This window comes from Artibeus jamaicensis, unplaced genomic scaffold (genome assembly GCF_021234435.1).
Source record: "Artibeus jamaicensis isolate MK-2021 breed Jamaican fruit bat unplaced genomic scaffold, CSHL_Jam_final contig_519, whole genome shotgun sequence".
Taxonomy (NCBI): Eukaryota; Metazoa; Chordata; class Mammalia; order Chiroptera; family Phyllostomidae; genus Artibeus; species Artibeus jamaicensis.
In genome coordinates, this window is record NW_026521871.1 from 47,351,736 (window position 1) to 47,364,234 (window position 12,499).

Consider the following 12,499-nt stretch of genomic DNA (forward strand, 5'->3'; position numbering starts at 1 on the left):
ACAACCTCTTTAAGGACAGGGTCAAGTAACTTACCTTGACTTCCCAATTTGCAGTGTCTAGTAGAGCGGACTGACGTGAGGGAGGCCAGGGAAAGGAATAAAGGAAGTGGCGTGAGATGGGGTAGGAAGAAAAAGGTACATGTGGGCCCAGGTCATGCAGTGCCCTGTAGACCACGATAAAGACCTTGGAGTTTATTCTGATTGGATACTCAGCCATGGGAGGACTCTGAGCTTATGAGTGGCATGGTCTGATTTACATTAAAAAAAAGAGACCACTCTGGTTGCTGTGTGATGACCTACCGTGTGGGAAGTACGGAAGCAGGTATATACCAGGGTATCCCCAGAGAAGCAGGTGTACATATTCACTGACAGATACAAAAATCTCCATAGCAACTTTATTCATAAAAACCGCAAACTGGAAACAACCAGTATTTCCCAAAACCCTAGAATGGATTAATAAATTGTGTTGGTCACACATGGGAATACTACACAAGTAAAAAATGAACTGCTGCTACATGTAACATGGATGACTCACACCAACGGGTCAGACAAGACATAGGGTTACATATGATTATACTTACATTCGGTTTTAAAGCAGACAAAAGTGATCCATGGGGATAAAGGCGAGAACCATGGTTATCTGAGTGTGGGAGGGGCAGCAGAGCATCTCCTGGGATTCTAGGAATGTTTAGCATCTTGATCGGGGTGATGGAATCAGGGTGTATGTATGTAAGTATCCACTGTGTTGTACACTGAATTTTTGCACATTTTACTGAATATAAGTTTTACCCCAATAAAAATATACTTTAAAGTAAATTACTTAAATAGAAAGATAGAACCATATGTTAATCAGTAGTGTTGTTTCCAAGTAACTCTGGTTTTCCTCCCAGGCTGTGGAGAGATTACACTCCTCCAACTTTGATGTGGTCATGTGATTTAGTTTGGTCAATGAAAGTGCTTTAAGGGCCAGTGAGTGATTTGCCAAACTCATTTCCCCCAAGGGGCAACCACACCCTAGCTGGTATCAGCTTGCTTGGCCTGAGTCTCAGAATGAGGACAATTTATATAGCAGGATCAGTTAACGTTTTCTCTGAAGGGTCACATGGTAAATATTTATAGACTTCCTGGGCCATTGTCACAACTATCCAACTCTGCTATTAGAGCATGAGTAGCCATGGACAATACACAGGTAAATGGACAAGGCTGTCTTCCAATAAAACTATTTATAGAAATAAGCATAAGGCAGATTTTGCCTGTGGTAAACCCCTGACCTATAGCAAAGTCCCTGCCCAAGTGAGAGAAAAACTGTGTGAGACACTGAGATTTTACGGTTACTATACAGCAATGTAATACCCCATCCTGATACAGAAACTGGTTCTGTTTTGAAAAAACCTGAACTACTGAACACTGGCATAATTGGCAGGCATTCAGGATGCTATTGGAAGATGGAAGAAATAACTTATGTAGGGGCAATTCACGTAATGGAAGGGTTAAACTGTCCCCTTAGAGAAGCTGTAAGGCCAATAATGTACCCTTTACTAAAGGGGAAAAAAAAGAAAGAAATACACTATTATTGCTATTGGCTGCATTTCACAAAATGGACAGGAAAGAGATGAACTCAGAAAAGAACTCACCAAATTGCAAGCAGGAATGCAAGGAAATAGAGAGCATTCAAAATTCAATTACCTGTTGAGTAGGATGAGGCCACTCCTCAATTACAAAAAGATAAAAATGAGAAATGCTTTACTCCCAAGGTTGATTAAAAACCAGTTTTGCAGCAAGGATGAAATTACTGGATGTCCACCATACCTACCGTTACCATCTCTAAATGAGTTAATGTGCCTCAGATGAGAATCCAACTAAAAGTGTAACACTAGTTAGTACTTTAAATTGGACAAAAAGGCTCAAGGAAAGAGAGTAAGGGTACAGCTGTCCCATGAAGTCTGAAGGTGCCAGTTACCCAGAAATTATGTTCAGAAAGGCTTGCAAGGAACCAAATGCAGCAAATCTGAGAAGAACGTGTTGGCTAGATGTCATTTTTGAGTCTTCTTCATTGGGGAGGTTGGTAAGGACAGTCTGCAGGAGGAAAGCAAGTGAACAAAATATTTAGTGACCAGGAGGGCTGACTGAGTCATCCCTCTAGTATTTTGTTAAATTTAATTTTAAATCCCAGAAGAGCCAGAAGTTTGTAAAGAAAAGTAACAAGTAAATGGCATGCCATTTTCTCCTAGGGTTGAAGCTTACAAAGGAAAATGGATATTACCTCTTAAGCAGCATTGTCTTTTTCTGATACTAAGTTTAATTTTCTAACTACTTAAGTATTTTTTGGTTCACTAAATGATTGTCCAGGACTTTTCATCTAAGTTCCTTTAGAAATTAAAGAAAAAAAAATTAAGACTTCCACATCAAGGAGGTAACAACTTATCATTGCCTAGTGGACTTATGTATGTGTGACTGGGTTTGAGTCCTGCCTTTGCTACTTATGCTTATGAGGGCAAACTGCAATCAAAGTTTGTTTCCCCAACAACATTCACATATTTGAGCCACGCGCCAAGCACTGAGCTACATTCTGGGAATACAGTGAGGTCCCTAGTGACAAAGAACTTCGTTTCATTCTGCAATCTGTAATATGTGGATAACCATTACCCAGTGAGCAGTCTAAGACAGCAGGCAAAGGACATGGGGGAAGGACTTCAAAGATCGTAAAACACTACACAAACATTTATTCATCCAAACATTTATTGAAACACCAGGCATTGTGCTAAGCAAGATATAATAACAGTGAGCAAGTCATAAGGTCCCTTGTCCTTATAAAGCTTGCAGTCTACCAGTGATTAATAACAAGTGACAATAATATGCATTAAATATATGGATGGAAAAAACAGATATTTAGGGAGTACACAGTTGGGGCACCTAGTCTAGTGGGCATCAATGAAGGCTACCTGGAGGAAGTGGTATATAAAGTCAGACCTGAAAGATGAACAGAAACTGTACCTTATCCTAAGAGCAATGGGAAAGCAATGCAGTGATATAACCAGGTATGTCTTTTGGAACAATCTGGCTGCAGTGTTGGAAAGGGATCAAAATCAGAGAAAAGGAGACCAATGAGGAGGCTGTTGCTCCCATTTAGGCAAACTGATGGCCTGAATTAGAATAGTAGCACTGGAAAAAAGAGAAATTCAGACAGTGAACATAACAGAAAGGTTTTTGTGAATGGTAGGATGTATGAAGAGGAAAAAGTCATGGAGAACTCAGATTTTGGCTTAGGCAAGAGTAACTGAGTAGTTAGTAGTGGAAGTGCCATTTATTAAAAGAGGGGACACGAGAGAAGCAGGTTTAGGAACAAGACTGATGACATGCTGCAGTGCCATGAGACAGCAGAATGGACCCAAGTTAGAAATTAGATATATGCATTATGAAAGGTCTAGAAAGAAGATATAAATTTGTGAGTCACTTACATACTGGTGGTAACTGAAGCCATGAAAGGAGATGAGATCAGCTAAGAAGATGATGTAGAGTAAGACAGCCTAACACAAAACTTAACTATCTCAAGAACACAGATATTGAAGGGAAAGAGGTACCTACAAAGAACACTGAGCGAGCATACCTGGACATGGTTTCTCTGCGTAGCCAAAGCAAACAACTATTTCAAGGAGAGAGGTCAGTGATGTCAGAGGGTGACAACATTCACAGGGACGCTGTGGGCCTGGTAGAGCGGTGAGTGACAACATGGGAGAACAGAATACACACAGATCTTCTAAGGACACTAGTAGGAATGGGAAATATAGGGGCATAAGAGTTCCTTAAAAAAGTTGTTTTAACTATATTCACTGATACAACAGGACCAGTAAAAACTACTTTATAAAAAATATTAAAAAAAAAACAAGACTGCCATGCGGTTACAGAATTACTAAATACAGAAAACAGTAAAATACACACTTTTCCCTTACAAACAAGACTAGGGTATAGCAAATTCTCTATTATTCAGGGCCAATTTAAAATCCTTGGCTTATATCTCCCATCCCCACCCACTCAATGACTACATGATGCAAACTAATTTTATTATTAGCATAAGCAAAATATATACTAGAAACTCACAAAATGTACAAGACTGCAATATTTGAGGAACCAGGGTCAGAAAGCAGGAGCAGCCTTCAGGTCTTCCAATCATCCTTTCAATAAAGCACTTTCCATCAAAGAGAATACCCCAAACTATGGGAAAATTACCGGTAGATTTTTTTTTGTTCAGTTGGATTTTCAATGTACTTGTTTTTTCCAAAAATTTAAGCCTACTCCCTGTTAACTAAAATCTCAACTTGACCATTCTTGGTAAGTATCTTGTCATAACTCTTGTTTTTCTGCCCTCCATGAATTGTGTCTAACAGAATCAAGCCCTTTATTCTGGTTCAATATCAATTACTGATTTATAAATGCTATAAATAGCATTTGTGGGTCACCAGAACATGTCAAGGACTTTACTGCATCTTACTAACCAAACTCAGAATGTTGGGATTAATCTTCCCTCTCAAGTATTGTCAGTTTGCTCAACTTGGCCTTCTAATTTTGCTTCTACTGGTAATTTTCCCCATCCCTCAAAATAAAATAATCTACCCTGGGAGGGTCTACTGGCACTATGAAAGGGATGATTCTTAAGTGTGCCAGGTTGTCCTATAACTTAAATGCCAGCAGACCTCCTCCCGCTACTAAATGTGACAACCAAAAAAATCCCCTGTATGTCCCAACATCCTCTGGAAACAGGGTTTACTTGCCTCAGGTTGAGAACCAATGACACAATTTTGGTTCTTGGGTTCTTATGGCACTATTTTGATTGCTCAGGCATCAGTTCCTTCTACATTCTTGGTTGCATCCTGGTTCCTTGAATTTGCTGGACTAATGACCATAGAACAAGGTGTTACAATAGTTAGGACTTCACGTTTTCAGATCGTACTTGAGAGGATCTACAAACTGGGTCTGTTTGTAACTCATTTTACATATTTGGCTATACATCAAGATTTCCTTTTCACGGTTAATATAAATTTGAAAATTACTGTTTTATCACAAAACAGATGGCTCACTAGAAATATGAAACTGCTACAACCTGAAAAAAGCTGCTTCTTGAGTTAAACATTTCTACTTGTGCACCGTCTTAAGCACAGAATGAAGAGGGCAGTTTTGAATTCTCTAACAAATCCATTTCAAGCAGCTAACAAAATCTGATAGTATATCACTATAAAATAGTATCCTTTAAGCAGGATTTCTTTAAAAAGCAGTAACGCCCATGCAGATAGGGCAAATAAACTAAAGTATCTCACACTTCCTGATTCTAGAGTGCAAAAATCTTTTTGCCTCATCCCTTTTGATAGGGCCAACCATTTTTCTACAATAGAAAAAAGCATGACTAATGGGCAATCATTAAGATTCTATACTTACCATAGTCCTTTAATAGGCGAGCTGGTAAAACAGCACCCAATTGTGAATCATTCAGGGGAAACCTCCAATAATTGGTTAGTCTGATCTCCAAATTGCAGGAAGCCTTCTAACCAGCAACTTAAAAATAATTCTTGCTCCCAAAATTTTACTGGATTACACCCTCTACTAGTAATAAAATATCATTATCACTGAGTGGATAGAGAGGAGGTTAGAGGGAGGTAACCTGTCAATATTTACCTCAGACTCACACACATTTTTAAAAAGTTTCAAACATTCTGATAAAGTACCTCCACTGAATGTACGTTCTTCCTTTTCAGAAACTTTGGAATTTGCTCTGAGTGTCTGCAAATTAGCTCAAACATACATTTAAGGAGCTGATAATTTCAGACTATATGCACCAGAATTTTAACATTTCATCAGAGCTAAAATTTCTTCGAAACACCTTAAAAACATACTTCTAATTCAACTCACATCACCAGTACTAAATTTCTTTAAAAACAATAACATCATAAAAGCAAAAGACAATGACTTTGCCATTAAATTTTAAGAGGTGTTTGCATGTTTCAGTCCCATGCTGCCTCTTGAGATGGAAAAAAAAAATGTCAGAAGAACCTGAATTGTGATCAATTTGAATGAAAAAACCTGATGTTTTCTCACAATCCAAAATAGTAAAACTTGAAAAATCAAATTTTGGCCTTTAGAACTGGATTCTGGTTGAGTGTTTCAATGTCGTACTGTGCAGGCTTATGGATTAGGGTCATTTCTCACTCTCAGAAGAGCATCCCAATGTGGCTCTATTTCAGTTGTGGCGATCCTGAACAGGGCGTGGAGATGCTCATCCGTCAATGGCTGGCTCAAGGTGTGCTGGTTTCGAATCAAATATGAAAAAGCCTTTTCACAGATTTCACTACTATCAAACAAGGATGCCACTTTACAGGCAACCCCTTTGATAATTGGGTAAGATTCGGCAGACAATCCAGCATAGAACTGTCCCAAGTCTTTGTTTCTATATTCCTCCCAAAGTTCAGAACTTGCCTGAAGTTTTGTTAGCTCCACCCTCACCGAAATAGGTGCATATTCAGGTTTAAAGTTAAACGGATTTGCAAACAGTTCTAAATCCTTTTTAATGAACTTGAGGTCCTTGAAATGTCTATCAAAGTCTTTTTGAAGGCGACTGATCACCGCTTTGTACCGGTTAGGATCAAGTATTTTTTCATCGTCTTTAACATGCTGTTTAAGCTCATCAACAACTTCTCTCAAGGCAGCAAAGTGTGTTAGATTTTTTTCCTCAATATGTCTCTGCAGTAAATTCAGCTTAACTTCAAAGTTACAAATATGGTCGAAGGCGGTAGCAGCAAAGACTCTATTAAATCGCAACAGTTCACTGAGTTCTCGAAGGTGGTCCATAATATCTACCAAGAAGCCAAAGTCGCAAAGCCATTGTTGGTCTGAGAAATGGGCTGTTGTTGCCCCTACAGAAGCCAAGAATGCTTCTATCTCTTTCCTTAACGAAAACAGTAGTTTTAAAGTTTTCCCTCTTCTAAGCCAATTGTTCAGACATCGTCCATTAACCCTTTCGCCATGCTCTGATTCAGATGAAGTTAGTAAAGCCTGAAATTCGGGTCGTCTGATGCCTCTTGTTTTAATCAAAAGTATCCATTCAGATACGGTGTTTATGACCTGACTCACGTCCACATCGTAGGAGCTCAACAGTTCCAAGTGAAGGAATCCCGAATAATGGATGACATTCCAACAGTTGGGGCTTACAGCCTTTTCTCTCATGTATGACACCAATCCTGAATTCTCGCCAATCATCCTCAGAGTGTGGGTCGTGGTCAGACCAACCATTCGCTGCAAGCTAAGCCCTGCTGTCTGCAGGGCCTCAAGGATTGCCGCCATGAGAGCACCAACACTGAAGTGATGAGTTAGGTTGATTATGGTCAGAAGCTCTTCTTGCACCTCCAAGTCCTGGTCCACGCCGCGGACAAAGACCAGGAGGTAGTTCTCGTAGGCCACAAAAGCCTGGTCGTCCAAAGCAAGGGAATAGGCTTTAAAATCCTTGGCTCGGTTAAAAAGCTGACTGCGTAGATTCTCGTTAATGTTTAGGACCCTCTGCCGGATGGTGTCTGGAGATAAATCAATGCCACCCAAAACGCCTACGTGATCCGGCAGTACATCTTTCAGCACCACCTCCGTTAACTGGTACACAAAGTCCCCTTCACCCCAGCCGCGACCTTTCAGGGCCAAGAGGCGGGCGATCCCGAGGCCTGCACGAGCAGCTCTCTCCTCGGGGGTGGGCGGGATGATCTCGGGCAAGTCCCCCTGCCGCAGACGCTCCACCAGGGCCGCGCGCTCGCCCTCCTCCACATACCGCTGGTAGTACTGGTGCTCGGCCTCGTAGTGGCGCCTGACGTCGCGTTCGCAAGTGGACACGACGAGGTGGGCACAGACCAGGCACAGGGCCCCTTCGCCCTCCGGAGGCTCCACCACCAAATAACGCTGGGTCCACTCGGGCCGGAATCCCCGAGTCTCCTCGAATTCCATTTTGCTCCTCTTCGGTGTCATCCACATTTTGCCGGCGGCCAAAAAAGCTGAGCAGACGCCCCGGTGACTGCAAGGAGAGAGGAGGAGCAGGAGTAAGCGCCAAACGCCACCTAAGCTCTGCGCCAGATCACCCCAGCGGCGCGACGCCCACCTCCCGCTAGGCCACCTACGTTCCTATTGGCCGGGAGAGCGGACCGTGATTACCATTGCGCAGGCGCAAAAACTCCGAGCTAGGGGGCTGAGGCGGCTCTAGGGAGAAACGAACAGACCTAGGAACCCACAGACCTAAGAAACTTGACTGGCATTCAAACCGCCCAATCAATAGGGCCCTGGCTCGAAAGCCACGCTGCCACGAGAATGGGTTGCAGACCAACTGGCGAAAACAGAGTTAAGGTAATGATGTAAGCACGAAGCACTGTAGTGATTGGCTGACGGCACAGCCGCGAACCTCTCGACGTGACCTGGGGTCGTCTGGCGCCAAAATGTCGCTAGCAGCGGGCGTAATTCGGAGACTGGACGAGACAGTGGTGAACCGCATCGCGGCAGGGGAAGTCATCCAGCGGCCGGCTAATGCCATTAAGGAGATGATTGAGAACTGGTACGAGGTACTTGGGCTGCCTCAGAAGCTACGACTTAACGTGCTGCTCCTCCGGTGGCGCGGACACGCCTCCCTGACCTGAGCGGAGGCGTGTACAGCGCATGCTTACAGCGGCGGAGGTCTTGGGGGTCTCGTCTTCTCGTTTCCCGGGCTCTGTCGCGAGACTTTTTGGGGCTTGTTGGGGGCGCAGTTACAAGGCTACGCGGTTTTATGTGCCATTAACCAAAGGAGATAGTTTTAAAATTGTACGTGCAGAAGGTGCAGATTTTAAAATGTATAAAATTTTTCGATGGGGAAAAAAAATCTCCTTTTTCATCAGTAACATAGTTATTCCAAAAATCATGCACATTCTAGAGCACGATTCATTTTTAATTTTATTATAAATAAATTGAGATTTTAGGATAGGCCGATGGACTTTCTTTGTTTAGCTTGGGATTTTCCTATTCCCAAATCAGTGATCCTACTTAATGTTTCTTACCCTTTACTTTTATGGGGGGGGCACTTTGAAGATACCTGATTTTATAGGGGGTATTCTGTGGATTTTGAAGTTTGGAAATGCCAGACAATGTGGAGGGAAGAGGTTAAAAACGTGGAAAGAAAGGTGGCTGTAAACTGTAAACCTCAAAAAAAGACATGCTCATAACGTCCCTAAACGTTTACATCAGATCCTTTGTGTTAGTCAACTTGATGTTAATAGAATCCATACCTTAAAAGAAGAAAAAATACCCCAGCTAAGAACGTTTGTAAAGGGATTTATCGTGAAAACAAACTATTCAGGATAACGGGACTGGAGGGATGGTAGATCAGAAAGGACTACTTAAAGGGAAGGCAGAGAATTGGAAAGCAGAAAATACAAGGAACAGGGAACCTAGGAATGGTTTCTCCTCCTGACTTGACTTACACAGTTTACACTGGCTGGCTTTTGTTTCTATAGTGTTAGCATTAACTGATTGTAATTAATCCTATCAGCAGAGACTTTGGATGGGTCCAGTTATGCTCTTTTTAATATATAAGTCAAGATGACTAACCAACTTCAACTCAGGGTCTTCTGAGAAAGGTCTTTAGTAACTTAATGTCTTTATTCCTAAATAAAGAATTTTCTGTGTCCATAACTTCTGTTTCTCATACAGCGCCAGCCTGAATTTGTTTTCTCTAGCAGATGCTCTGTGCTCTTAGGCCACTCTGCTACAAAAGGTTTCTTAGCTTCTTAAAGAACTTTCTGCATTGCCCTTTTTTCTTCCCCCCTACGTAAATCTATTTTCTTAGAGAAAATGGAAGAGTAAGAGAAAACATTTAGAATTTTTAATGACATTTTATTGCAGTCATTTAGGAACTTGAGGCTGAATAAAGTTTGAGTAACAGATGGTAGACTTAGAGAAGAAGGTAAGAAAAAGGCATGTGCTAAAAGGACCTACTTCTTATTTCACTTTCTTTCCTAGAGGAGCAGAAATAGTGGGGAATATTCTCTTGGAAATGATGGTTGGCCCCCTCTGTCCCTCCCTTCCCTTTCTCTAAACTGATAGTAGTGTGGCTACAGAGCCTGTAGGCAAAGAAAAAACATTAATCACCCAGTCTTATATTCATCTGGAATATGTTCTTCTTCCTCGGCTCATATTAAAATTTGTGCATCAGGGTCATTACAGACTGATTTCTTTTTCTGTTTGATTTGCCAGTTTAGATGCAAAATCCACAAGTATTCAAGTGGTTGTAAAAGAGGGAGGCCTGAAGCTGATTCAGATTCAAGACAATGGCACTGGGATCAGGGTAAGTTAAACCTCAGAGGAGCAGGATGTTCGAGTGTTCTGTGTGATACATCTGCAGGAAGTGGCAGAACCTTTCCCTGTTCTGGAAAAGGGGCTTTTGTGGATGGGATTGTCTGACTGAAAAATTCAACACCAAAAGTAATTTTTTAAAGATTTTATTTATTTATATTTAGAGAGGAAAGGGCAGGAGAAAGAGAGGTATAGAAGCATCAGTGTGTGGTTGCCTCTCAAGCGCCCTCTACTGGGGATCTGGCCTGCAGCCCAGGCATATGCCCTGACTGGGAATCAAACCAGCAACCTTTTGGTTCCCAGACCTGTGCTTAATCCACTGAGCTACACCAGCCAGGGCTAGTAATTGTTTATTGAGTTCCTATTCTAAACTGGGCACTGTGTAGGGGAATAAGGAGGACAAGGAGTGAGTCATGAGGCCATTTAAAGGATAAATGTTCCCAGTGAAGAGAACAAGTACATGCAAAAACCATGAAAAGGAAGCACGCCTGACATGTTTAAGGCTCAGGTAGGAGGCCAGTGTGTCTAGAACAGGAGATGAGATCTGAAAGATTAGCAGACCGATCATGTCGAACCCTGTGGGCCACTACTCTGAACAAGGTGAGATGCTATCAGAGGGTTATGAGCAAACAGGTAACATGGTTTAGTGAGTTTTATAAGAACCCTTTGTCTACAATGTGGAAAATAGTGGGATAGGGCAGAAGCAGTGAGGAGGCTCTTGTAACAGTCTGGGGGAGGGGTGATGGTGCCTTGGACCAGTTTGGTCAAAGTAGAAATGTAAGAAGCACTGAGGTTCTGGGTTGATTATGCAGACAAAGCTGTCAGAATTTGCTGCAGTGTGGTGTGAGAGAAAGAGGAGCCAAAAATGATGGCAAGGTTTTGGCCTGTGAAAATAGAAAAAAGTCACCATTCACTGATGGGAAAGAGTAGACGAAGTGGGTTTGCTGGAAGATCAGAAAACCACTTGATGGCATGATAAACTCAAGATGTCTTTTAGTTAGATACATGTGTGAGTCTGAAGTACTGGTAGAGGTTTGAGCTGGAGATAAAAGGTTGGTGTATTGCAGTTTGATGGTATTAAAAGCCATGAGACACACATGAAAAGGTGCTCAACATCACTAGAGAAATACAAAGAAAAACCACAGTGAGACACCACTTGACACGCATTAGGATGGCATAAATAAATAAACGGGGAGGGAGAAAGAATATTGGCAAGAATGTAGAGAAATGGGAACCCTTTTGCATTGTTTGTAGGAAAGTAAAATAGTGTAGCCCCTGTGAAAAGTGGTATAATGGTTCTTCAAAGAATGAACCAGAATTACCATATGATCCAGTAGTTCCACTTCAGGACATCCACCCTGAACTGAAAGCAGGATCTTGAAGAGATTTGTACACCCATGTTCATAGCAACGTCCACACAATAGCTGAAGGTTGGAAGCAACCCACGTGATGTACACGTACCATGAAATATTATTCAGCCTTAAAAAGGAGTGACATTTTGACAAGATACTACAACATAGGTGAACCTTGAAGACAGTATGCTAAGTGAAATAAGCCAGTCCCAAAAGGGCAAATACCGTACGATTCCTCTTATATGATGTTCCTGGGGTAGTTGAAGTTATAGAGACAGAAGGTGGGACAGCGGTTACGAGGGGCCTAGGAGAGGGATGATTGAGAAACTACCCACTTGTCCAGTGTTTGGGAACATGGATGCTCGTGGTGGTGGCCCAACAGTGTGAGTGCATTTTATGCACAGAACTGCATGCTAGAAAAGGTAGATTCTGTTTTGTATATTTTACTACTACTGAATGCATATGTAAAATGTATCTAGATTTTTAAGGAGGTTTTCTAGTGATTTTTATACAGTCTGTGAGACTGGATGAGATTATTGAGAGGGTGTGTCCTAGAGAAGAGGTCCAAGGGTGGCATCCTGGGTCACCCCACTGCCAGGGAAGGTGAGGCAGGACCAGCAAATGGACAGGTGAGGCATTTGAGAAGGAAGGAGCACCAGGGCAGTGTGGTCCCCTGGGTGCTGAGCAGGGAAGTTACTGCCGATTCCTAAGAGGAATCTCTTCTGGGATTCATTCAAGAAAGGCAAGATTTAAAAAGATTTGGGAAAAAATGGGTAACATAATTATTACTTTTTTTTTGGTGT

The 12,499-nt window shown here is 41.9% G+C and overlaps 2 protein-coding genes across 2 annotated transcripts in view; one reads left to right on the forward strand and one right to left on the reverse strand.

Annotated features, from left to right (window-relative positions):
• Positions 1–2,709: 2,709 nt before the first annotated feature.
• Positions 2,710–8,349, reverse strand: EPM2AIP1 (EPM2A interacting protein 1). Its single transcript, XM_053669418.1, has 2 exons — positions 8,260–8,349; positions 2,710–8,041 (listed from the first exon to the last, which is right to left on the reverse strand). Exons 1-2 carry the CDS (start codon positions 8,277–8,279, stop codon positions 6,175–6,177), a joined length of 1,887 nt encoding a protein of 628 aa, XP_053525393.1. The 5' UTR covers positions 8,280–8,349; the 3' UTR covers positions 2,710–6,174.
• A 30-nt stretch (positions 8,350–8,379) lies between these two features.
• MLH1 (mutL homolog 1) overlaps positions 8,380–12,499 on the forward strand; it is a 34,892-nt gene continuing 30,772 nt past the window's right edge. Inside the window, exons 1-2 of the mRNA XM_037148274.2 lie at positions 8,380–8,572; positions 10,246–10,336. Of these exons, the coding sequence (XP_037004169.2) occupies positions 8,457–8,572; positions 10,246–10,336 (207 nt within the window). The 5' untranslated portion in view covers positions 8,380–8,456. The remainder of the gene's footprint in view (positions 8,573–10,245; positions 10,337–12,499) is intronic.

Coding starts and splice junctions, on each gene's coding strand:
- EPM2AIP1 (XM_053669418.1), bottom strand. CDS start 8,279: ATGCCAGTCAAGTTTCTTAG. Junction 8,042..8,259: donor ATGCCAGTCAAGTTTCTTAG/GTCTGTGGGTTC, acceptor CTCTCCTTGCAG/TCACCGGGGCGTCTGCTCAG.